The sequence below is a fragment of the Xenopus tropicalis genome, chromosome 4 (assembly GCF_000004195.4).
Source record: "Xenopus tropicalis strain Nigerian chromosome 4, UCB_Xtro_10.0, whole genome shotgun sequence".
NCBI classification, from domain to species: Eukaryota; Metazoa; Chordata; class Amphibia; order Anura; family Pipidae; genus Xenopus; species Xenopus tropicalis.
The window spans coordinates 98,325,494-98,352,227 of record NC_030680.2 but is presented as its reverse complement, the minus strand read 5'-3'; the positions used below and the strand labels follow the sequence as shown (position 1 = coordinate 98,352,227).

Genomic DNA, 26,734 nt, shown 5'->3' with positions numbered 1-26,734 from the left:
AATAGCCCCTTTCAATGCCAGGCTTAAATTTGCAGTGAATTTCCGAAATTCGGCATTTACAAATTGTTTCATGAAACTTCTGTGTCACGAACCAAAAAAGTCGCAGTCATGTCAAAATTGGGCACAGTAAAAAAAAAGATGCAGGCAACGAAAAAGTCACACGACAAATACGTTTCGCGGATTTTTCGCCGTTTCACTAAATTTCTTGTTGTTTCACGAATTTTATGGCGAAATGAAACGGGACAAATTCGCTCATCACTAATCTGAATAGTAAATGCAATGTCCGATATTTATTAAGCAACGAAAAAAACACAAATGTAAAACATTGGCATCTAAACGCTTATGAGGTCATGTAGAAGTCAATAGAAGCTGTCCTATTTAAATTTGTAACTATTTAGTCAATCTGAGTTTTTCAGGTTTTCATCATTTTTACATACATATTTATATATATATATATTTTTTTTTTAACCAAGGTTAATCAAAGTGGGAAAAGTACAAAAGTTACATAAACATGAATTTTGATAAACAAGCCTGACACGGTTGAAGTCACTTTATTATAGTAGTGTACATTGTATAAGTATTGAGTTCAGGATTTAAGTACAGTTTTTAAGAAGCCATCCCACCTATCCAGCCAATGGGTTGCAGGAGTGACAAAGACAATGTAAAGTCTTTAACAATGAATTGCAAGTTAAGAGTTAATATACAGGTTTGGGATCCATTATCCAGAAACTCACTATCCAGAAAGTGATGAATTACGGGAAGGCCATCTCCCATAGACTCCATTTTAATAAAATAATCCAAAATCTTAAAAATGATTTCCTTTTTCTCTGTACAGGTGTGGGACCCCCCAGAATGCTCGGGACCAAGGGTATTCTAGATAAGGGGTCTTTCCGTAATTTGGATCTCCATAACTTAAGTCTGCTAAAAAAAACAATAAAACATTAATCAAACCCAATAGGATTGTTTAATATCCAATAAGGATTATTTATATCTTAGTTGGGATCAATTACAAGGTACTGTTTTATTACTACAGAGAAAAAGGAAATCAGTTTTAAAATTCTGAATTATTTGATTAAAATGGAGTCTATGGGAGACGGGCATTCCGTAATTTGGAGCTTTCTGGATAATGAGTTTCCGGATAAGGGATCCCATACCTGTAATAATAAAACAATACCTTGTACTTGAACCCGACTAAGATATGGTTAATCTTTATTGGAGGCGAAATAATCCTATTGGGTTTATTTAATATTAAAACATTTTTAGTAGTATGAAAGTATGAAAATTCAAATCACGCAACCCCAGGTCCTGAGCATTCTGGATAACAGGTCTCTTACACCAAAATCTACTACAATCCACCCCTGTATTTACCTTATATTTGTGCTGTTCCCTAAAACTGTAGCTTTAAAAAGATGTGAAAGCTTAACCTGGAGACTAAAAATGCTTCTCTTACAAATGCTTATATAAAAATGTTGTAAGAAATAGCAATCACACTAATTGCATTGCCTAAATGGCCTTCTACATGCTGTGATTTGGGTGCCAAATGTCCCAAAATTTAAAGTTTGATCACAGGGGTGTCATCTCAGCTGAGTAAAATGAAGAAGAAAAAAAAAATCCATCATATTCTGTGGTAAAACGATTGTTGAAAGTGCTAGATAATGAAAGCAATAATGTTTATATCTTTCGCTCCAAAGTAAATGTTTGAAACGTAATTGCTGAATAACCTGCTAGTAAGCAGTCATTAGCAGCTCAATTTGGCTCAAATAAATTGTCCATCACAACTACACTATTCAGAAAACAAAGATAATATATTTTAGAAACAGTAACATTAAACCTGGAGCTGCAAATATGGTATATGTAAAACACATTCATTTACAAGTAATGATAATAGGTACAGCTTGTAAAGTGGTGCTGTTTTTTTTTTAGGGGAATCAATTTAAGCAGGTAATATGCCCTTTTAATTGGGTGCTATCCTCCTTATTGCTTCAGTACCAGCTCCCACTTAGCAATTTTGTGAAACTGTTTTAGTTGTGGAAAGGAACATGTTTTCATGGGATTTGCTTCAGAACAAATGACAAAACTTGACAATAGAGCTAACAATAGAGGCTGACTTCAGATGAGTTGGAAGCTTATTGACCCATGTATAAGGACAAAATGATGGCCAGTCCAATGGATATCTAGCTAGGAACCAGGTAGGTTTTATAATCTGCCCAGGGGCCAAGCAGTCAGATCAACCCCATATGGTCCATTACATAAATGGCCACATCAATCAAAGATCTGCTCATTTGGCAACCGTACCAAACAATACATACATATTTATAATTTTAAAAAGCTTAGTGAACCCATATGTATTCCTGTTGTATGCTTTATAAGCTTGCAGCATCCACAACAGACACTTTTTTCAAAGTTTATTTAAACACAGGTTGTTACACAGGGGCATACAAGACATACATCATAAAAATAACTCCTACCCACTGGGCGCTACCTTCACACATTTGATGAGTCCCTAATATACAGGCAGGTTAATTAGCGCCTAATAAAACTGACCCTAGTTTGCATGAATGTCAGGGGGACCTTAGATTATAAGTTCCATTGCAGCAGTTAATGACATGTGAACTTCATAAAGCACCACAGAATATGTTGGCATTATGTTAATAAAGAATAATAATGAAAATAGTGAATTGAACTGCACATATTTGAAAATAGATACAATTTACATTTTACTTAAAAAGCCTATATGCCATCAGTTGCAAATGGGACACATTAGATCATATCTATCTGCCATTTTGCTTGCAGAACTTTGTATATACAGGCATGAGAACTGTTATACATAATACATAATTTGGATCTCCATATGTTGCCTGCTAAAAACATTTAAACATATTATGCCTCAAATAAGGATTTATTATATTTTAGAATCAAGTACTGATTAAAATGGAGTCTATGAGAGATGGCCATCCCTTAATTCAGAGCTCTCTGGATAACAGGTTTCTAGATTAGGGATATCATACCTGTACTATGAAGCTGTGATATTTGCTGAAGCATTTAAATGGGAGAAATGTATTTTGTTTTGTTTTGTAGAGTTAGACAGTCCAACTGATCTAATGGTAACTGGGTCCACAGACAAGAGCATATCACTGACCTGGACAAAAGCCAGAGGTCCAATTGACCATTACCGGATCTCTTTCACTCCTTCCTCTGGCATGGCTTCTGAAGTCACAGTCCCCAGCGATATTTCACAGTATGAACTCTCTGAGTTAGAACCTGGGACAGAGTATACCATCTCTATTTTTGCAGAAAGAGGGAGACAGCAAAGCAAAGAGACAACTATTGATGCATTCACTGGTAAATCATTTCAGTATTTCAGCATGGGTTTGTCATTTAATTGCCATACATGTGTTAATTAAAGATTTTACCAGTATATAAATACTACTACACACTGCATAGTTTATTTCTACTTAAGTTCTATGTTCTGTAAAAACAAATAAATATAAATATATAAATAAATATAAATATATATATATATATATATATATATATATAAATATATATATTACAAACTATGAGACTGGCAGGAATATCATCTTGCTCTACAGAATCTACAGAATTTAGAAGTGAAATTTCCAAGTTTTCTAATCCATTTTATTCTCTTTTCTTGTCATTGTGCTGCATCTGGGAAGAATTTATTAGGTTCAGTCACGCAAGATCTCAAAATATGTACAGATAATTTGGGATTAAAGGGTCTTGCTGACTTTTGCTTAGTGAAAGAAAAAAAACTATGGGGGTGTTTTATGTATCAATACATGGTGGCTGAGAGGAAACAGGGTTATTGTTACTTATGCTTTTTCTAAAATTTCCTATATTTTGACCAGTCCTACACCATGTCATATTAGATCACATTCCATGAAACTGCCGAGCAGTAAAGTAACACATCCATGTGGCAAAATGTAAAGGATGCCCACACATTCAGTCATCAGCTAAGTTGCCTGTTTCTGGCACATTAGTGCAATACAACATCCACCAACACAGTTTACTTAATAAGATGAATAAAACGTCTAACAGATTTGAATAAAAACTGATGTTTTCTATTAAACTTGTTGTAATTCTCATCTTAAATAAAGGTATAACATTTGCACCACCTTTATTATACTCCATAGCAATAGATTTATGCTATGACTTTTTGGTTGGACTTTTTGTAAATTTACCTAGAATTGCTAGTACAAGGAAAAAATTGCAAAATGGTTTATTGACCTAAAATGATATCCTAGTATTTTTCTTCTTTAATCTGCAGGTTTCCGCCCTATCACGCAGCTTCATTTTTCTGCAGTTACGGCATATAGTGTAAATGTGTCGTGGACTGACCCTTCTCCACCCCCGGATCAATTCATTCTGACTTACAACCCCATTGACAGCAAAGATCCTCTACAGCTCTTTTTAGACCCCTCGTTGAGACAAACCAGACTTTCAGCTCTTCAACCTTCCACAGAATACATGGTCACCCTTCTACCAGTTCACGGAACTGTCAGAGCAGAGCTTGTGGAAGGCACAGTCACAACAGGTAGGGCATATTTTTATGGGTGCTTGTGAGCATTTGTTAAATGGAACCTGTTTCTCATATATTTACTATATACATATGCTATTGTATATGGCCCAGTTGAAGTAGATTTCTAAATTTGTACACAGACTTCATTTGAGTTTTTATGTTAGACCATGAGATAGGTATTTTGAAAACAACTCAATTTGGCTCATGGGTTTTTATAATGCAATAACTGTTAAATCAGTACAATTATTTAAATGTTAAATTATTGACAGGAAAAATGATTACTTGACAATCTTGATGATAATATATTTTTACTTTTATATGTAATAATCATGAAGATGAAATTTCTTTTTTTTACCTACCTTTATGGATGTTTCTTTCTGGGTGCATTTATTCTCAATGCTTTTGGCACTTCTTTCCTTACCAGAAAGTCTGTACTCTTGTTTTTCCAGGTGTGGCTCCCCCGATGGACCTTTCTGTAATAAATGTCACGGAAAACTCATTGGCTGTGGTGTGGAGACCACCTCCTTCCTCTTTACACCACTACAGACTAACTTACCAATCTACCAAAGGTACTGAAGAGACATGGTCATGGGTCTAGTGTGTCTCTTACATTCAGAACTTGTTAAAGAACAATATTCAAAAAACATATTACCAAATGCCATATGTTGGTATCAAAGTTATGAACACCAGTTATGTATAGCAGGTAATGACTTACCTGTGCAGATTTTGTAATTATGAGTAATAAAAAAGGACCTCTGTCAAATATAATTGTGACCCAGAAAGTCACAAGTAAAAGAGGAATGTGGTTTTGTGTTTCTGTAGATATTATTTGTTAGCTTCCTTCTTCTTTTTAAGTTTTTTTTTTTCTTCATTATTTCATTTCTTGTTGGTTGAATGTCTAGAATTCATATCATGCAACATATACTTGGATTTACTTGGATGGGTTGAACTTGATGAACTCTGGTCTTTTTTCAACCCTATGTAACTATATATAAATATTCCTATGCAGGGAGGATGGACAGTGTGGTGATTGGAAATGACCAAACACGGTATACCCTGGCAAATCTCATGCCTAATACAGAATACAAGATAAGTTTGAGAAGTGTTCGAGGGCGTGAAGAGAGTGAACGTGTTGGCATTGTGTCATGGACAGGTCAGTACAAACAGAGTGATATGAAACAAAAGGAACAGTCAACTAGTCATATAGATATATGGGCTCAAAACATTATTGAGTTTATAGAAATCGCACTTGAACCATCCATGCAACCCAATTTAGCTCTTAATTTCTTGTCTCCTGTTGTTGCAGCTGTTGATCCCCCATATGGCTTGAGGACCAGCAATATCACTGCCACAGAAGCCATTCTACACTGGGAACCACCACGATCAGAAGTGGAGAGCTATGTCATCATAGTAACACACCATGCAGGTTAGAAACATCAACAAATATATAATTTTAAACCACAGAATTATAAAAGTGAAAAATAAATTCCCCATTCCCCATCTCACACCCTAGCAATAGCATTGGTTTGAAGGCAGACTGAATGATATCTTACTGGTTACCTATATAGCCTTATAACAATAGAGATTTCTAGAATGCTTGATGCCTGTTTTGTTTTTGACTCCAGGTTCAGGAGAAACAATCCTTGTGGATGGGGAGAGCATAGAATTTCAGCTGCAGAACCTTCTCCCACGCACCAATTATTCAGTGACACTATCTGCTAATTTTGGGCACCAAACCAGTCGATCTGTTGGGGTCAGCTTCACAACAAGTATGTACAAGAAAAGGAAGTAAGGCGTCAGATGATGTTAAATGTTATTTGAATGTTTGTGTATGTATGTACTAAGATGTTATCATTAAAAAAAATATTTAAGGCACAGGTTCCCAAAATGATTGGCTGACCCCTTAAACAGTGGAAGAGGAGCTCAGTCTATAACCAGTCACGGCAAAATTAATTTCAACCCTAGATATTTATGGTTCATGAGAGATAAAAAATATTTCATGCATTTGGTGATAATATGGTTAATAATAACTTTATTAACATGTATTTATAAAACACCAATATACAGTATTTGGCTGTTTTGCCCCAAAAAGAGGTGTATACATTATACATAAAAACCAACCAATAACCAGTGCGAGAGCTAAAGAGTGCCTTGTCCAAAAAACTTAAAGAGGTCCAGTAATGGGTGTTATAAGGACACTGTCTGTAGAATAGTTATATAGGTAAGACATAGGATTAATTAATGAAACTATGATGCATGGTAAGTTTCTGCTGTACAGAGTATGTTCCTACTAACCCTTTCCTATTAATAAGTCAATAGTTTCACAGACAGCATAAGCAGAATAACCACAGCTTGACAGCATTAAGCCACGAGATGCACAGTTCCACTGAGTAACAGAATGATTTACAAGAGATGAATTTTTCATGAAGACAAAATATAGAAGCTTTACTAAAATCTGTTTGAGGTTTGGTATCCTTATCATGAGCAATTTTTTTCAGCACCAGAGCCATTAGAGTCGATAATGCTTCTCGAGTAAAGGCTATTATCCCCATAAACAGATCTTTCCTTATGAAATCCAGAATTTTATATATCATGCTGCTGAGTAGCAATTCAGAGGCATTGTTTGTTCATTTGAGTAATCGAGTTTGATTGCAATACAATACATATATAACACTGCTGCCAGGGTTCAATGGCCCTATAATCTGGGAATAAGACTTTACTGTTAGCCAGTGGCATTCTCTAGGGTTACACTAATCATATTTGTGTTGGTTTCTGCTGGCGGGTAGGAAAATGTGCACAGAATATCTAACTTGCATTGGATTCACGATACACCTTGCAATATGTGTTTAAAAAAAATGTTATTTTACAGTTTATGCCTGGAAGGGTTTTTAAGAATATGATATATTTGTAAAAAACAATATCTTTGCATTGTTATAATTTATTTATATATTACAATTAGATACATAGCACAGGAAGGTGGCATAAATTCTTGCAATCTGCACAATTATTTCTACTGCTAAAAAGTTTATAATACATTTATACCTATTTTAATGCTATTGAGCACCCATAGAAGATTAGGGCATAGTAAATCTTGTCCCAAGTGTCTCATTAAAATGACTTATCTGGTTATAAGTCAAATTTCATCCAAGGACAAATCTTCCTTTTGGCTTTCTGAAACTTTGCTCAATACCTGTATAATCTGAAAACCGCTTCCAGGCATCAGTTCAAACAAGTTTTAAACCAAAACACTGCTGGATTCATTTTTACAAATGGTGGCCTGGCTGGATCCATGTAAAAAATAGCAAAACAACATTATTTTCACTCATATATTTAAAATAAATGAATCTTTCCTAGAGCTTGAGCATTACATATCATTACATATCTTGCAAGTTTTAAGAATCTTGACCCTGTATCATCTATATCAGTGCTGTCCAAATTATTACATGCAGTGGGCGATTATATCTCTTATAACATGGTTAAGGGCCAGAATACATTAAAATGATGATGTTATACAGTGAAGTCTATGAAGACTTTGGGGCTGATTTACTAAGACACGAATTCCGACCGAATTGGAAAAATTCCGATTGGAAAACGAACATTTTGCGACTTTTTCGTATTTTTTTCGATTTTTTCGGCGCCTTTACGACTTTTCGGAAATTATCGCGACTTTTTCGTTACCAATACGATTTGCGCGAAAAAACGCGAGTTTTTCGTAGCCATTCCGAAAGTTGTGATTTTTTTGTAGCGTTAAAACTTAAAAGGCGCGACGTTTTGCGCAAGTTTTAACACTACGAAAAAATCGCAACTTTTTGCGCATGTTTTAACGCTACGAAAAAATCGCAACTTTCGGAATGGCTACGAAAAACTCGCGTTTTTCCGCAAAAATCGTATTGGTAACGAAAAAGTTGCGATAATTTTCCGAAAAAATCGCAAAATACCGATCATTACGAAAAAAACGCAATCGGACGCATTCGGCCCGTTCGTGAGTAAGTAAATGGGCCCCTACGAGTAGACTGGGAGCCATACCGTGGGTCTCCAGTTGGACAACCATGCTCTATATAAATCTCTCATTATGGGTTTTATAAAGTAGAATGTTGTCATTTTACCATGCACTCCAAAACATTCTACTAGCTCTTTTGAGGATGTTGTTAATCTATCTTTTCCATTGTGCTAGATATGTACTATATTTTTATTGCAAATGCACACACCACTGACCATCTATATTAAGATCAAATGGGGCAAAAATAAAAATTAAAAAACCATTGGAATGAATAGGAGTGCTAATTCCATATACACATACAGACTGATCCTTTAATGTACACCAAGCAAGTAAAGACAGTTATTTCAATGGATCATTTCAGTTCTTTATCTGTTTAGCTTGTATGCATATTAACTGTACTCTATAAAAACTTTTGCTATGTATTCATGTCTTGAATACTTATTACTTATATTAAATGTTAAATACTATATGAAACTTTCAATATTTATTCTATGAGCTCATGCAGTAAGTCTGTAAAATATTATTTTTTTGTCTTTCTTTTGTGTTCTTTACTTTATATTTATGAAATAGCCTTCAGTTTTCCAATACGTGTTTCTCTGCATATACAACTATTTCATTGTTTCAGTGTTCATTTTGTTAATGCTAAGTATGTGAATTACTTTGGATTTCCATGGCTACACACCAGGCAAATTGGTCAGTGAATGAGTGATCTATAGAAACAAAGTTATTAATGACATATTTCATATTGGAGTGAACTCATTATGGAATTCTGAGCTGATGTGCACTACACTGAGCCAAGAGCTAAGGTTATGGATAAACTAAGGATCAGAAACCAACAGGCAATCCAAGAAGACTCTTGGCCTATGGGTAACTGCTTGGTATAGCACACACTGCATAAGAATGAAACACTTAAGACTGAGCTGATGCTGTAACCTTCTATAATTCCCTTTTAAACCAGTGTTAACCATTTGTGAAACAGGCAATGCGACCAAAATTTTTTTGACGCGCAACATTTTCCCCATTTCACAAATCTTTTGAAAGATTCACAAATTTGCGAAGCAAAACAGGACAGATTCACTCATCACTAATAAACATACAGCAGAAGAGATTCAATTTATGACATGTTAACAGTCTAAACTTCCGTTATAAAAACGATCAGAGCACCAGAGGCCGCCTTTTTAGATTAGAGGAACGGAGCTTCCATTTGAAACAGCGTAGGTGGTTTTTCACGGTGAGGGCAGTGAGGTTGTGGAATACTCTTGCTAGTGATGTTGTAATGGCAGATTCTGTTAATGCCTTTAAGAGGGGCCTGGATGAGTTCTTGAACAAGCAAAGTATCCAAGGCTATTGTGATACTAATATCTACAGTTAGTATTAGTGGTTGTATATATAGTTTATGTATGTGAGTGTATAGATAGGTCAGTATAGGTTTGTGTGTGTTGGGTTTACTTGGAAGGGTTAAATTTGATGGACTTTGGTCTTTTGCCAACCCTATGTAACTGTATAACTATATACATACTCAAAATGATATGATGATATTGATGTTTTTATGTTCACTATACTTTTGGGGAAAAAAATAGTAAAACACATTCTTTTGTGAAAACAAATCAATTATTATGTACATGTATATGTATATTGGACATTTCTATCCTTGAAAATGTCCTATTTGAAACACTGTGTGATATAGATATATGTATAAACATTTTCCTCCAGCAACAGATACAGTATATATACAGTAGTAGCTTAACTAAAAGTTATAGGTCATGTCCAGGTATGTTTTAGCTTGTTAAACTCGCAGAGTAAACATATTTCTGTGATCATACTATGCTTCTGTGTTCTATCAGAAAACGAGTAACTTGTATTTCATGATTGTATATATGATACAATAGATAAAACATTTTGCTTGGGTTCTGTTTGACTCCTTCAAGGTAGTGCAATGCTTGTTGTTTTCTGAAAATACAAGATGCTGCTAAGGTGACCCACTAGATTTAAATTTAAAAGGCTTTATTTTCAACAACACTAGATTTCTGCCAGAGAAATGTGGCAGGAAATTAGAAAGCTGGAAAGCATTCATCTATCTTGCCATATGATAAGGACAGGGAGATAGAAAATTGACAAAACAAACCCTTTTCTTCCCGATGTGTTTCTCAGCAACCAAGGGATAGGAAATAAGGGCTTTGTGTGAGCCAAACTCACAATAAATAATTAAACATGGCTTTTCTGTTGACTAGTACTTTTGACGAGATAAATCAAAACAACAGAAGTACAGAATTCTGTATAAAATAACTGGTGTTTTGGGGTTAATTAGCAACAATTTTTTTTTTTATCCCGTTCTTTTATATAGTTTTTAAATGAAGATTTGTGACAGCCAAAGGCTTAAAGTTCCACACGCCTGTGGTTTATCCTGCTATGTTCTTAAGTGTGCAGTATAAAATATAATAGCCAACACATAATTGCAAATATAATAAGCCTGTTGAATGAGTGAAAAGCAGTTACACCCTTTTATATGAAGGTGTGGACAAATGGATGAAGGGGGCTGTTTACTAGCTCCAACATTATGATATAAAATAGAAAAAAGGACTAAGACTAAGAACAGGGAGGGTGCATATGAAAGGGTGACAGAGAACTTAACTGTATGATAAAATTACACTGAAGCAGATGGAAGACAATAGTTAAGAAAATCTTATTCCCCCATTGTCAAGACTCTTACAATAGATCAGCAGAATTGAATTATAATATTATAAGAGTTGCACATCATAAATGCAATCAATTAGATCTGGCTATCTCTTCATGTGACAAAATGGCAACATATTCTCACCAGCTAGACAGTGTTTAGACGGTTTCTATTTCTGACCCAAGTTGAAGCAAAGCCTCCAATCTAGCCTGGACAGATTAGTATGATGCCTGGCAAAGAGACACAATATCCTGGTCCTTTTTACACCATAGCGCTCTGCTTTGACTGGATCCTTATTTAGTGTAACTGCAGAGTGTTTTAACAGTTAACTGAACATGATTGTTGCTTGTAAAGCAGCCTATGGCAAGGGTTGAAGCTTGCTTTAAAGGAAAAATACCACCTTTTTGATGTGAGCTCTTTCAGTTGAGCTTATATAAAAAAGAAGTGCAAAAACACTTATACTATAGATGTTTCCATATTGAAGACACAATAATGGGCAAAAATATCTTGCTAAATAGGTATATGTGATGGTGTATCTCTGCATCATAGGAACCTTTCCCCAAATCCTCCTTAGAACCACAAAGTCAGGCAACCTTGACCTCACCTTGCTCTGTTGGGCAGTGATAGATTTTGGGACTTGGATTTGCTCTGCTTTCCATAGTGGTTGGTGCAGAGATTTTCTGGAAAGCAAAGGGACTTTAGAGATAAGATTATTATGGTTTCCTTATTTTTCAGATAGTACTTAAGCACCTTTTTACATAAACCAGTTTATGGATTGCTAAAATATAAATGCAGCTTTCTGTTGGCCATCAGTTACTTTTTGGGTTAATGCACAACTCCCCATCCATAAATGTTAACCTTAAAGTGAACTCTCTGCTGTCTACCAATATTTAAACAGGTTTTTTTTAATGTTTTAAAATTCCATTCATCTTAAGGGACCCATTTAAATTATATGGGTGACATATCTCACCCTAGACTCTGCAGACAAGCAGTAATGGTATTACAGGTGCTCTGCTACCAGTGGTGGGTTGGGTTCAAGTGAGGCATAGGAACAGTCTTTATCAGGCATTGGTTTTACAAGTATCATACAAAAAATTTTAAAGATTCCTGCATTTTGCATTAAATCCCTTTACATATCATTAAAAGTTGAAACCAAATACATGGGCGCAGTTCTTCTTCTTTTTTGAACCTTAATTCAATTGATGTAAACAGATGTATTAGACCAAGTGTCTGTTATTCCCAAGGCTGCTTTTCATTTCATCCAACTGCTGATAATCAGCAAATAGCTTGTAACAGTCCAGTGCTTCAGTTTATTTTGAGAGTCTACTTGTACTTGATATAATGAATTGTGTAAAAAAGAAATCACACCCTCTTACTGCTGGCAGGACATTTCGTCTTTTCTTTATCCCCCTGATATAATTAACTACTTCCTATAGAAGAGAAGGGTGGTGCAAACTTGTGTGACTAAGTTAAAAATAAGCCTGATTTGTACCTTGTGCAAAAGTTCCCCTTTTATCCTGTGCCCCAGGAGTGCCTTTTGTGTTGTGCAGATGGTCTGTGGCAATCTCTGAACCCTGGGCTTTTACAAGCTGTTGAGATATGCGTGCCTCAAAGGTAATGAGGAACTGCAGGAGTCCATCATTGTTATAAACCTGTCAGTATAAGTCTGAGCAGTAGCTCAAATGCACCATCTGCTGGATGCTGAGCTCCTACTATTACCTTGGCATAGTTTTATAGATCGACACATTGAGAAATCACTATGCATATAATAATTCTTTAAGTGTCTTCCAACAAAGATTTTTTGACAGGTTTGCTATTCATGCCATTTATCCATTTCCTCAATGCCTCTTGCTTTCCTGCTATGATGGTCTCATCTGCTCCCCTGGTGACTTTTCAATGAATCTAAATGAGTGGACCATCATCTACATTGTACATATTAAACATGTAAAGGGCTACGTACATAAAATACAAGTACATAAATACATACAGATGAAGCATAAATACATTCACACAGTGCAGCATGAGTAGATCCTTGGTGGGGGGATCATTTGCAAAAGGGGAGAATTCATACTTAGTTACGATTTAACTTCCACACTCTTTTGCTATAATAATAGGAAATAAAATATCTTGCAGGGATTCAAAATTAAAAATTTGTAAATTTAGTCTGTGATGAAACCACACCTAGTTACATCCAGGTACACTTTAATATGCCTCCTTTTTGCTCACTTTTGGACAGTCCCATCTCTATTGCGATCATCACTATCCATCCTTAAAAGAGACAGTTAAGAGGCTTGAAATAATCTATGGATTCCTGACATACAGCACTTCTCACCCTAGCTCTATAGGAACACCCCATTATCTATAGGAACAACTAAATACATAAAGATGGAGTGTGAGATATTGAAAACATTTACATACTGTATATAAATGGGAATACTGAAGAACCAATAATTCTTTTAAAATGAGTTTTTTCTGGGATCACAGGAAATTAAAAATGGTATCCCTTTCTTGGTACACTCTCATAGAACAGGATCACACTCTCTTGTACCTGTTTGGGAATCCAACAGGCCTGGCCTCTTTGCTTGTGAAATATTCTGGGAACTGGGATTTACAGTGCATCCACCTAGTGGACACTAAGGAGTACACCAGGGGGATTCCACAAGCAAAATAAAACACGCAAAGATTTGGAACAAACAAATATAAACTTTATATAGAGATAGAAGAAAGCAAAACTGTTTAAAACAAACCTGGCTGGGGGAGGGGGGTGCACCTGGGGTCTCTCTACCTCACTAGTACAGTGAGTACAAGTGCCACAGTTTCACACTCTACTTTAAATGGAATACTGTTATTGCGCAGTGTACTCCCAAGAAATGTATCCCTTACTCTTAACCCAAGGTACCTGCCCCAAAGAACCTCTCCTTTGGATAATGGCAGTTGCTCCCACATGGTAGGCTCATGCACAAGATCTGTCCTCACACACGGGACCACACATTTATGTGCTTCCAATATTTTCCCTCAAGTTGACCACTCGATGGTGGCTCACAAGGCTGGCAAAGGTATCCACAGGCAGCTGGGCAGGTACAGGTTGTCTCCTTCTAGATAACCGATGTTCTAGACTTTTCTGCCAAGCAAAGCAAACCACAGCTTATGGCAGAAATGCTGTCTATATTCCTAGGCAGCTCCTTCACTTTCTGTCTGGATAGATACTACAGCAGGGAATCCTTTATAACATTTACTGCTCCAAGCTGTGCCTTTAGCTAAAAATCCAGGCTCTCTCTGGGTTCTTCACTTTTCTCAGATGTCCTCTGGAGCTCCCAGCAAGCATCAGGCCTTTTTCCCACCTGCTAGGCAATCAGATTGGTCCCTGCCTGTAACCGGGCTGGACGATGTTGCAGGTAGAACAGGGGGTAGAGGAAGAGTTCTCTGATCCCCCTACGCTATCTTGCAAAAATTTAGAATTTTAGGCCAGAACCAAGCCACACCCAGTTACATTCACCAGATACAATTTTTGACCCTTCCCACTTTTAGGTATCACCTCCTCTTTTGGAATGATACTTTTAAAACTAAATAGGGGAAATTTAAAGTATTAAATAATCTATGGATCCCTGATATAAAGTACTTCTTTCCCCAACTTTGTACAATTGCTTGGGTCATGGGAAGACAGTAAAGAGTTTCTATAGAAAATCTCTATGCAGTCTCATTGGATACCCTCCCTTACTCCAACCCATTGCCAGTGGGATGGCAAAGCAAAAAGGAAAGGAAACTATGGTCTTACAGCAAAATGAAAAATAAAAATAAAACCTGTAAGTGTTAATTAATTAAAATAATTATATCCAAAATATCAAAGGCCACTTAGAATGTAAAAGTGGTTAACAACAGCACAGTGTGCTAGAAAGTAGAGGCCTATCAAGGGTTTATGTGATATCTTGCTTAACCTTATTGAGGCCATGGGGGTTATGCAATAGTAGGTAGTATTTACTGTTTGAAGGGAAGCATTTTATTGGTTGTTATGGGTTTCAACACCTGAAAAAACATTGTGAATTGTATTACATTCCCCTGTTCCCCATTAACAAGTTGTACATACATATAGTCAAAAGTAAGTCTATAATAACTCTTAAGCAAGTATAATATTAAATGGAGCAATTAAATGATATCATTTTATGAATATATATATATATATATATATATAATGGCTTCTGCTACTATTTATCCATCTATTTGCAACCATTTTGCACACCATTTTAAATAGTTCTCAACAGAAACACTGAACATTGATTGTGACTATTTTATTGTCAGATGAGCACTTGGAGGTGCATGGAGTTTGTTGAATAGTCTGCATCCATAAAAAATATCATGATATATTAAATTACATTCTTCCTAATAGTTTTAAGCATCTAGGGACTTGATTGTGTTTCTTTGTCATTTGTTTAATTAAGTAAAAAGTGCAATTAATCTGTAGCACACATTGATCAGATTGTGATTAATTGGGAAGTTTTAGACTTGCAAGGGCTGCAGTGGCTTTCAATAGAACACATTTAAGAAAGTTCTGCTTGCTATGAACATGGCATTTTGAGTAGTACACATAAGAGTGTAAAGACACCTGAGAAGATTTCATACATATGCTGATCGAATGTAATGCTCTGAATGAACTGAATCCTATAGAGCATTGTACACTGTTTTGTGTACCCAGAAAATGTGACCAGAGCTGTAACCAACTCCATGTCATGAGGGAGAAGGAGATCCACTCCAGGCCTTTTACGGAGCTTATTTCATGTTATTGTTTCATGTCAAGGGGAATTCAGTCTGGACTGAAATCTGGACTGGATCATAATCCCCCTCATGACATGGGTTTGGTTGACAGCTCTGTATGATTTGGTCTTATCAGCTAATTATTTGTTTTAAATATACAAATATTTTAAGGGGGGTAATAATAAGGTACACAATAAAGCATTGTCACGAGGAAGAAAACTAGACAAACGAGTTTGATTTAAACAGAATTTTTTTATTGTGCAACAGGCTTCACTAGAAATTGTGGGTGCCAAGGTGCCTGAAATAAAGGGCCCAAAACATTGCCTTTTTTTAAATACATTCTTGCCATATTTTAACTTTGTCAGTGTGCTGCTGCTATTATTTTCGAGGTGCACATCATTGTACTTAATGCACATTACTCTCTCCTGGGTAGTTTAGCTTGTAGATTCAATGTGTTCAGCCCTACAATAATGTAGTTGAAAGCCAGAGTTAAAATGGCAATACAATGACTGATCAACTGATATATATATATATATACAGGTATCGGACCCCTTATCCGGAAACCCGTTATCCAGAAAGCTCCGAATTACGGAATGCCCGTCTCCCATAGACTCCATTTTAATCAAATAATTCAGAATTTTAAAACTGATTTCCTTTTTCTATGTAGAAATAAAACAGAACCTTGTAATTGATTCCAACTAAGATATAATTAATCCTTATTGGATTTAATTAATCCTATTGGGTTTAATTAATGTTTTATTGATTTTTTAGTAGACTTAAGGTATTGAGATCCAAATTACGGAAAGACCCCTTATCCAGAATACCCTTGGTCCCGAGCATTTTTGGATAATGGGTCCTATACCTGTAGATATATATATATATACAGGCGAATAGTAGTGTTTTGTTTGTCCTGGTCAAATGGGCAGACCTGACAATATATGAAGATAAACTGTAGTTACTTTCATTTTCCCATCTGCCAGTGCTAGTGATGAATTTTTTTGCCAGGCATGGATTCATTTACATAGACCTTTCTGATAAAGCTTACTTAGTTTCTACCTTTCCTTCTCCTTTAAGTATTCATTCTGGGGGTAAAGTTTTCCTTTAACTTGATTTTGGTCAGGCTGCTGTCAGAGAATGTAAGGCTATGGCCACGCAGAGCTGAATCTTAGCCTGTGGATAAACATTCGGAGTCCTGCTGTTCCTACCTTGTGCCTCAAAATGATGATGCACTGCCTAACACAGGCTGCACTCAATTCAAAGCACAGTCTATGGGTCTCTGAAATGGAACGTGGAGGCCTACAGCTATTTGCACAATGCCCCACACAGTGGGCAAAGTATTTCTATTTTATATGAATCTGTTTTAAAGGGTAAGATCTGGAAACCCAAATATATGATGCATACATTGTAACATTTTCTGTTATAAAAAAAATTTGTGAAGGGGGTATTGGGAAATAAAGAGAGACCTACATTGGGTACATTTCATCAAGTAGACTTTATAATGCAGTTTGTTTGGACTGACACACAGGTTAGAATGGTTGGGGAATGGTGAACGCTCAAAATAGCTTTAACAACATTTATATTGATCTTAAAAAGTGTCAGTAGGAAAAGAGAAAGTATTTCTTGCACCAATTATATTATTGCTTACACAGCTAAGGTGCGCCTAGATGGACGCTGAAACTCTGACTTCTTCTGGCAGCAGCCTGAACAAGGGAAACAGGTCTTTGTAGCTTAAGTTTAAAGGAATACTGTCATGGGAAAACATGTTTTCTCATAATGCTTCAGTTAATAGAGCTTCTCCAGCAGAATCCTGCATTGAAATCTATTTTCCAAAACCACAAACAGATTTTTTTTAGATTTAATTTTAAAATGTCACATGAGGCTGGGCTAGTTGGAGTGATATCACCCCCTCCCAGCAGCCGATCAGCAGAACAATGGAAAGGTAGCAAGATAGCAGCTCCCAGTAGATATCAGAATAGCACTCAATGGTAAGAAATCCAAGTCCGGCTTGGGACTCCTCCAGTTACATGGGAGTAGGAAAGCAGTTCTAATGTGTAGCGCTGGCTCCTTCTGAAAGCTGAGACTCATACACAATGCACTGAGATGGCTGCCTACATACCAATATTACAACTAAAAAAATACATTTGTTGGTTGAAGAATAATATTTTAAATGGTGAATTATTTGCTATGTAAACAGTGTAATTTAGAAATACAAAGTATACCATAAAAATCATGATGGTATGTATCCCTTTAATATATCGTTTCACTGATCCCTCTTAAATTTTTTGTGCTACAATGAAACCTACCCTGCAATGAGAACAGAATGTGATTTTCGAAACCCAGGAGATTTTACAACATTTAACATTTTATGAGATGCCCGCTGCTTTAATCTGTATAGTTGCCAAAGGCAAAGTTTCTGTTGTTATCCACCAAATCCATCCTATGTCTTATAAACTGCAGTAGCAATACTCCTTGAAATCATAGCTTGCTACCCTGGTTCTTCCTTGCAAGGATAATGATATCCCTTGTGGATTTCACATACTGCAAATATATATTAGAAAGCTCTTTGGAGAAAATACAGTTGCGCTCTTCTTCTATCTGTAAATGAAAAATAATCAAGCCTTGTATATAAGGAACTACCCAGATCATCCACCGACAACTAACCCAAACAATAGGTTAGTGGCAAGAGATCTGTCCTGACAGACATTCACAGTACTGAATAGGTGGCTTATGCCTTCGAAAAAGCACCAAAAAGCAAAAAGTTAAAGATAAAGCTGATAATGAATCAGACAGACGTGTCTAGGAGGAATCAGGCTGGAGTGAGATGGTGCATGAACATATAAATAAAGAAACCTAGAATGTTAGTCAGTCTGTGAGTCAGTTGCTTTCAGTGCCATTAGCCTGCTGGAGCTCAATCTGCTTTCTTTATATTTAACTTCAACAGTCAAAGTAAAAAAATGGATCCATGACAAAGTTGTGCTAACTGAAAATATGTTATCAGGGCACAAATGACAAGTGTAAACAAAGCCTCTTTTCACTATAGGGACTATTACCACTCTTAAAGGCTTAAAGGGCCAGTAACATCATACATTTTTATTTTTTTTACATTTAAAGATTATCTCTTTTGATTAAACATTTGCAAATAAACTATTTCTTGCCAACAAATGTCCTATGTTATATGAGAAAGGGTATCATTCTGTGTTTCTGTAGAGAGACATGAATGGGTTTTGGCCTTTGTTTATCTTGTTGTGTAAGAACTAATCTCATTATATTCTACACAGTTTATCTGTTATCTGCTGTGAAACCTGTGCTAGAAGATCAGTGATACATTTAATTATAAATGTAACAAATATTAGAAAAGCCCCGATGTTTTATCCTATCAAAGCTGGATACTATGGGGATGCTGTAAAAGTATTAAGCTTGCCTGAAGAAAAATGAGTATGAGAGTAACCTGGTAACATAATTTAAAAAGAAAAAAAAAACATTTCAGAGGCCTTCCAGATGATTAAAACAAGGTGTCTGTCATTCAAATTGTATTCAATTTCAAACCTCAGTGCTTTAGCTGAACAAATCTGATTGTGGCAATGTTCTGTTACAGCCTTATGTAAAGGTTTGGCAGACGCCCATCAGAAATGGTACTAAAAATCTATTTTTCAATAAACTTTATCTGGGTTAACTTGTGGGAGCAGTTAAAATAACGTTGGCTCAGTTAATAACACTAACAGGGGAATAACCCACTGTAACCAAATAATTGGTAATAGGTAATTGAATTTAATCAGTTTATTGCAGGTAAAATTATGAGAGAAAGGCGTTGATTTGTTGCAGTAACTGTACTGGTTCTATTATGGGTTCTTTTCAGCTGGCTGAATCCATTGGCTGCAAAGAGCCCCTCTATGACATAGGACATAGATAGACTTCTGTTTTTAGTAAAGTGAGTATAGTGAGTACCACAAAAGTGCCAATAAATTTTAAAGCAGCAAAATTAAACATTAGCTTCCAAAACTACACAATACACTATATACAATATTTACACTATATTTTGCATTGTTTTCAGGTAGAAGTAAACACTGTAGGGCTCATGTACGTCCTTACTATTTCCCCACAGTCAGTTGCAAGTAAAACCACTTTGATTAAATGTACTTGCATTAAAATGTGCTCTTTGCACTCCTGTATACTTGAACTCGGCACTGCCCAGTCCTTGCTACCTTCCGTTTCAAATTGAGCGCTGCTGCGCCTATTGAATCAGGGGAACCCTGGAGGTACCGCCACATCCAAACCAGATGCAGTAGGCTCATAGCAATTACATCAAGAGCAATGGGAATTGTTCCTTTGCAACAGCAATGATGCCAGAATTCTAGGAAAAAAACATTGCATTGTGGGAGGAAAAAACACGGTGATTGTGTTGAAAATTGTACTTTGCTCACTGCACTGGCAGACGTACATGTACATTTTTGTATTTGGATTGGAACATAAGTTAAAGACTTTTAGCCAGTTACTTGCTTCCCTGAAACAAGTTGTTATAACATAAACAAGTATATTATAAAAAGCTATCTATTATATGTGTGTGCTGCTGCTCATGACCCTGAATATATAACATAATACAAATTAATTACAAAAAACAGCAATACCACCCATAAATACAATTATTAGCATTACACTTAATATGTACAAATGTTCATACTATACCAAATGATAGAGGTTTCTTTGTGCTCCATGGTCCCTAGCCTCTTCCTTCCTAATGTGTTTTGGTCACACCCTCTTAAGGGGTGGGGCATGGAAAAGATAGAGTAAAGTTATTTATTTAATTTTTTTTGTGCTCTACTTTGTGTAAAATAACTATAATTAAAATTGGATATTTCTAACTAGTTTGACATTTATAAGTAAAAGGAAAACACATCATTCATATTTGGTGCAGCTGATTTAGCTACATTTGGGCCAATCCCCACTGAATGTTTTAATAGTGTGTTTATAATTTATATATTATAAATATATATATTTATAATTTCTAGTTAAAATTCAACTTAAGTACATTCTTATACCCACTGTACATACATATTGCATATTAGCAACAATAGGTATTAAAGAACAATGGGGTAGTTGGCACTATAAATCAGAAATAATTTTATAAGTGGTTTGGAGGTGTGACTGTGGTTTAGGACAGAAACTGACTGATTTCTGATACAGCATTTATTATTTGCTTTTTCTGCAGTTCTGGATCCACCCATGAATCTGACTGCCACAGAAGTGGCAAGGACTAGTGCGTTAATTTCTTGGCAGCCACCCATCTCTCCTATTGAAAATTACATCCTCACTTATAAATCTGCTAATGAGAGCCGGAAGGTGAGATGTGAAAACTGAGTTTTGTATGATACAATAAAGTCACTTTTAAAACTGCTGGTAGATTGATTTATCGGAATTTATGCAGGAATTATCAGGCCAAGCTTAACAAACAATGGTATAGTTTAACACAATATATGCCTCTGTGTGTGTGTAACTTGGGACACTGCTTTATTTTATTCTTAGGAGCTGATAGTAGATGCTGAGGACACATGGATCCGCCTGGAAGGCTTACTGGAGAGTACAGAATACACTGTGAGCATTCTGTCTGTGCAGAATGGGGAGCGGAGCTCGGTCACCCACACTGTATTCACTACAGGTCAGTGCTTCTCATACATATTTGCTGGGCAACTCCATATTATTCAGCCACCTGCTCATACCTTTACCCATCATTCTGTGATTTATTACTCTTCAGAGTAGAGTTGTCCAACTGGTATCCAACAGGCTGCATCCATCCCACAGACCCACCATCTGTGACCCACAGCTAAATATTCAAACAGCTGTCACAAGACATTAACAGCTGTTTGAATCTCCCTGAGAGAAACGTCATTTGCAGATTCCTTCATTCTCACAAGTTGCTCACAATAGAACTTTCTGTTTTTTATGGAAAAAACTGCTTTATGATTGGAGACAAAGCATAGTTTGTTCCAATGCGAAGTGATAATAGGAAAAAAAGTAGGGCAGATCAGTGTTTGTTATAAATTATTGTAAAGCACTGCGTAAAATGGTTCGATATAAATAACTAATGATAATGAAGCGGGAAGGCAAAGAAGATGATTAATGGAAGGTACAGTGGGAAGCAGAGAAAGGGGATGAGCAGAAAAAAGGCAAAGAAAAGGAGAAAAAAAGAAGACAAAAGGAGCAGGAGGAAGAACAAGGGAAACATGAGGCAAACAAGAAAAGAATAGAGGGTAAAAGGCATAAAAATAAGAGGAGAGCAAAACGGTAATGTGGGAAATCAGAAGGTAAATGGTAAAGGAAAAATGGAAAGGGGATATCATAAAAAATGGGAAAGATCAGTGAATAAGAGCACAGAAGTGGTGAACATTAAGTAAAAAAACCAAGTGAAAAAGAACAGAGGGAGGGGAATAATAAAAGAATTGGGGAGAATAGAAAAAAGAAAAGGAGAACACATGTAGGAAAAATAAGCAAGGTTTAAAGAAGGAGACAAAGAAAGGGGAGAGAAGAATTTGGGATGAGAAGGAGTCAGAAACATATAAGGGGAGAAAATGGTGGTAAAAATACAAAATGGAAACGTCAAAATAGAAAGACATAAGAACAGAAGATAGATTTAATAAGAAGAAAAATGCAGATGACAGAAAGACTGAAGTAGTGCAGTGCACAGAATGCCAGACTGGGAGAGAAGTTGAGTGGGTAGCCATGTCCCATATATACAGTTAGAATAGTGGAGAGAACAATTGAATGGGAAATGAGGGAAAGTAGGGGAAATAAAATGGGGCATGGGGGATTGTTAACAGCATAGCAATATTAATGAAATTAATGTGGTTGGAAGGGAAGAAGAGGAGAGACAAGCATGGAAAAATGAAAAGAAAGTAGAATAATATAATGAAGAGGTAAAAGAAGAAATGTAGGCATGTGATCTTATCTGAGCCTCCATAAATAAGTGAGGCTATAGTAACTGCCAGTATAAATGTAGCTACAACTACAGAAAAAAAGGCCTCCCTGTCCAGACTGGCCTGCTATCTTCTAAGTGCAATATTTTATAGTCTTTTAACAACCTGATCAGTCCTGTTTTGGTTTATGAGATTTCTTTTATTCTTCCAAGCTTTAATTATGTAACAGGGTCTGGAAAACTTTGTAATAGATATTGTGTGTAAAATTGTAATGTTAGTTAAAATTGTTCTATGAATGATGGCTATTTTTGATAAAGAGGGAGACAAAATTGTACAGAGAAACAGAATGTATGTGTATTGTAAATTCTAAGCATACAGCTCAATAGCTTGTAAATAGAAGTTTTTAGGTACAGGACCCCACTGCAATTGCATTTCTGGGGATATTTGGTGCAAATAGTTTGCCACATTAATAAATAATCCCCATGCATTATTCCAGATGTGCTTGGTCTCTAGCCACATAGTCATGTAACAATATAATATACCTATAAAATATCTAAACATGTAACTCACTTTTCTTGTTTTTTATTTGCAGGAGGGAGGGTGTTTTCCTACCCACAAGACTGTGCTCAGCACATGCTGAATGGAGACAACCAGAGTGGAGTCTATTATATTTATATCAATGGTGACATGAGCCAAAGTGTCCCTGTATACTGTGATATGGCTACTGATGCAGGAGGCTGGATTGTAAGTCTTGGTCTTTGCTGAACATGCAAAACTTAAATATATATACCTTAATCATGTTGTAAATTCCCCTGTAAACATATCATCACAACTTTTTAAAGTTAAGCTTGCTACCTACTACATGTCGAGATGCCAAAACAGTACAGTCACAAAGAAAAAAATCATGGGGAAAAGTCAGTTTGATCGTTCACATTTATTTCTCAAAAATATGAATTTAAAAATGATGCCTGAGTGTTCTTGTGAATTCCTCCTCATTGTACTATAAGGAATGGACTTGAGTGTGATTTATATCACCCAAAAACAGGTATGGCTTATTTTTGGGTAATACAAAGCATAAAAGGTCTTTAGGTTTAACATTAAGGGAAAAATCAATCTGTATCTTGTGTGAAGTACTATAGTATACAGTATATGTTATATATGTGTGCCCTGCAGGCTAATGAAGACTCCCACAGCATGCAACTTCCACAATCTTTGACCTTACCAAAAGGCACCCCTATCAACATCTGGAATTCATTTTAAAGGGTTGTAGGAGTAAACCAATTAAGTTCAGTTTATTGTTATATAGTAGCTCAAATATTACCGTTGCTTCCACCTTTGATCCTAATATTTAAACTGGTATTGGGAAACCCACAGTAGTGTTACTAGATGTTACTGGGCTCCACAGCAAATTCAATTTAGGGTCCCAAAACATTGGTAATTAAAGATATTCTACCAAGAAGTATTGAAAATGCTCACTAATTAAGCCCTTACCCCTTTGGCCCCCCTGGAACCTCAAGGTCTGCTTTCTCTGTACTTACACCCCTGTAAACCAATATTGGAGGCAAGTCCAGCCGTATATTATGAATCCGGGCCTGGTTGGAGGTGAACTAGAAGTCACAAAATATGAATTATTGTAACTACTTTTTTATTATTACTATGTCACTTTGTAAGATTTATGTGTCAGTGTGTCCCTATTTTAGGATAATAGGTCCATTCCAGGTCATAAACTGTCTTGTATGCATTATTAAATAAAATCCTTTGTGTAGATCATCAACTTTTCCTTGCAGGTATTTCAAAGACGCCAGAATGGATTGACAGATTTTTTCCGCAAGTGGGCAGATTATCGTGTAGGTTTTGGGAACCTGGAGGATGAGTTTTGGCTGGGTGAGTCACAGCTTTCTACTCACTCCAAGGACCTCCATAAGTGCTTGTTTTGTGAATTCATTTTTACAAGACATCATTAGCAACCTGTAAATCAAGAAGCTGGCTATTACATATTTAGCAAACTTCTCTTGGATTTGTAAACATATAAGTGAGTTCTTGAGCGGTTAATGTCCTTTTTCCCTTAAACAATATGAGTATCAGAATTATTAATAGACTGGGCTGAATAATTTAGAATGGTTAGAAAGGAAAAGGCAATGTGGTGTTCTTATGTTTTTCCTTCTGTATTACAGTCAAGTTCTGTAATCAACATTTTTCATCTTGTGTATCTGAATACGTTGTGTTGCCCTGCTTTAACTTTAAATCAGATAATTTGAGTATGTTAATACCAATTTCTGCAGGACTTGACACTCTTCATCAGGTGACCTCTCAGGGGCGCTACGAACTGCGAATTGATATGCGGGATGGACAAGAAGCAGTCTATGCATATTATAATAAGTTCAACATTGGCGATGCCCGAAGTTTATACAAGCTGCGTATCGGGGACTTCAATGGGACATCAGGTATTTTCATATTTAATTTTACATTAAGAAAACCATAGTGATATTTTAGTCTTATTCATATTAAAGCTGTGGAAAGCTGGCATTTTATTTATAGATTCATTTTCAAATAGTTTTGCTTATATTATATATATTATATTATATATGTTATATGATTTTTGTATAGGTGATTCACTCACTTACCACCAGGGACGACCATTCTCTACAAAGGATAGAGACAATGATGTTGCTGTAACAAATTGTGCCTCTTCATATAAAGGAGCATGGTGGTATAAGAACTGTCACCGTACAAACCTGAATGGCAAATATGGTGAATCCCGGCACAGCCAGGTAAGAACAAAGCTTTTCTACACAAAGCACATATTGCTGGGCAGAAGAAATCTATAGAAGATAACATGGTCCTTTATCCATGAAGAGGCAAATTGGATTTATAGTTTCTTGCACACACAATTCAAACAGTACTTTAGCTAGAGACAATTATTTTCAGACATAGAATCTGTACAACTTTAGTTTTTGGAGATCAAAATAAATGAAAGAATTTTATTCTGCTCAATTCTACAGACATTACATTTTGAAATGCTTTTTTTTTCCTCTGGGTGATTTCATTCCTGCTAGCATAATTTGATTTATTTTACTTACTGCACAGAGGCTACAAGTATCTGTCTACATTTTGACATTAATTCACATATATGTTTGGCAAACTGGCACCCTTTGCTTGTAAAAAAGCTAACCAAAGTAAATGGGAAAATCCAGGTGCTCTAACCCCAAACCCCCAGCCTTAGGGAGTGGACAACAAACCATTAGACATCAAAACAAGAAAAAACTTGGGAAGGACACTCTGGTAATCTAAAACAGGCCATTCCAATAATTAATGCCTATGATTAAATGTCATATAGAAACGAAACCCATCAGGCTACTTTGAGATGAGTACATAATAAAGTTTTTCCTTTTTTTAGTTATTGGAATGGCCAAGATGGAGGCTATTAGCAAATGGAGTAAAAATGTGATGGAAGTAGCACATACACATATGACTAATATAAATAATCGGTTTACAAAGTAAGATTATACTTCAAAGTATCAATTATGAAAAATATATTATAGTTTAAAAGATGGCACGTGGCATAAACACATTTGATGAATTAAAAGTTTTAAAAAAACGAATAAAACCAATGGAAAGTGTGATCAGTTAAACTGGTGATGTATAGTTTAAATTATTAAATAAGAATATGTAATAATAATCTGCAACCGTAACCTTTTTTAAAGAATCCAGTATTGCATGTAATAGACAAAGGAGATCTAATATATACATGTATGGGATCCCTTATCCGCAAACCTGTTACCCAGAAAGTTACAAATAATGGAAAAGCCATCTCCTATTGAGTCCAGTTTAACCAAACAATTAGGGGAGATTTATCAATGGTT

General features: G+C 35.9%; 1 protein-coding gene across 1 annotated transcript in view; it reads left to right on the top strand.

Annotated features, from left to right (window-relative positions):
- tnr (tenascin R) overlaps nt 1-26,734 on the top strand; it is a 175,618-nt gene that overhangs the window by 139,256 nt on the left and 9,628 nt on the right. Inside the window, 12 exon segments of the mRNA NM_001113815.1 lie at nt 3,079-3,342; nt 4,289-4,555; nt 4,990-5,109; nt 5,550-5,693; nt 5,847-5,966; nt 6,166-6,309; nt 21,170-21,300; nt 21,484-21,616; nt 23,464-23,615; nt 24,659-24,755; nt 25,154-25,315; nt 25,479-25,642. Coding sequence (NP_001107287.1) covers nt 3,079-3,342; nt 4,289-4,555; nt 4,990-5,109; nt 5,550-5,693; nt 5,847-5,966; nt 6,166-6,309; nt 21,170-21,300; nt 21,484-21,616; nt 23,464-23,615; nt 24,659-24,755; nt 25,154-25,315; nt 25,479-25,642 — 1,898 coding nt within the window.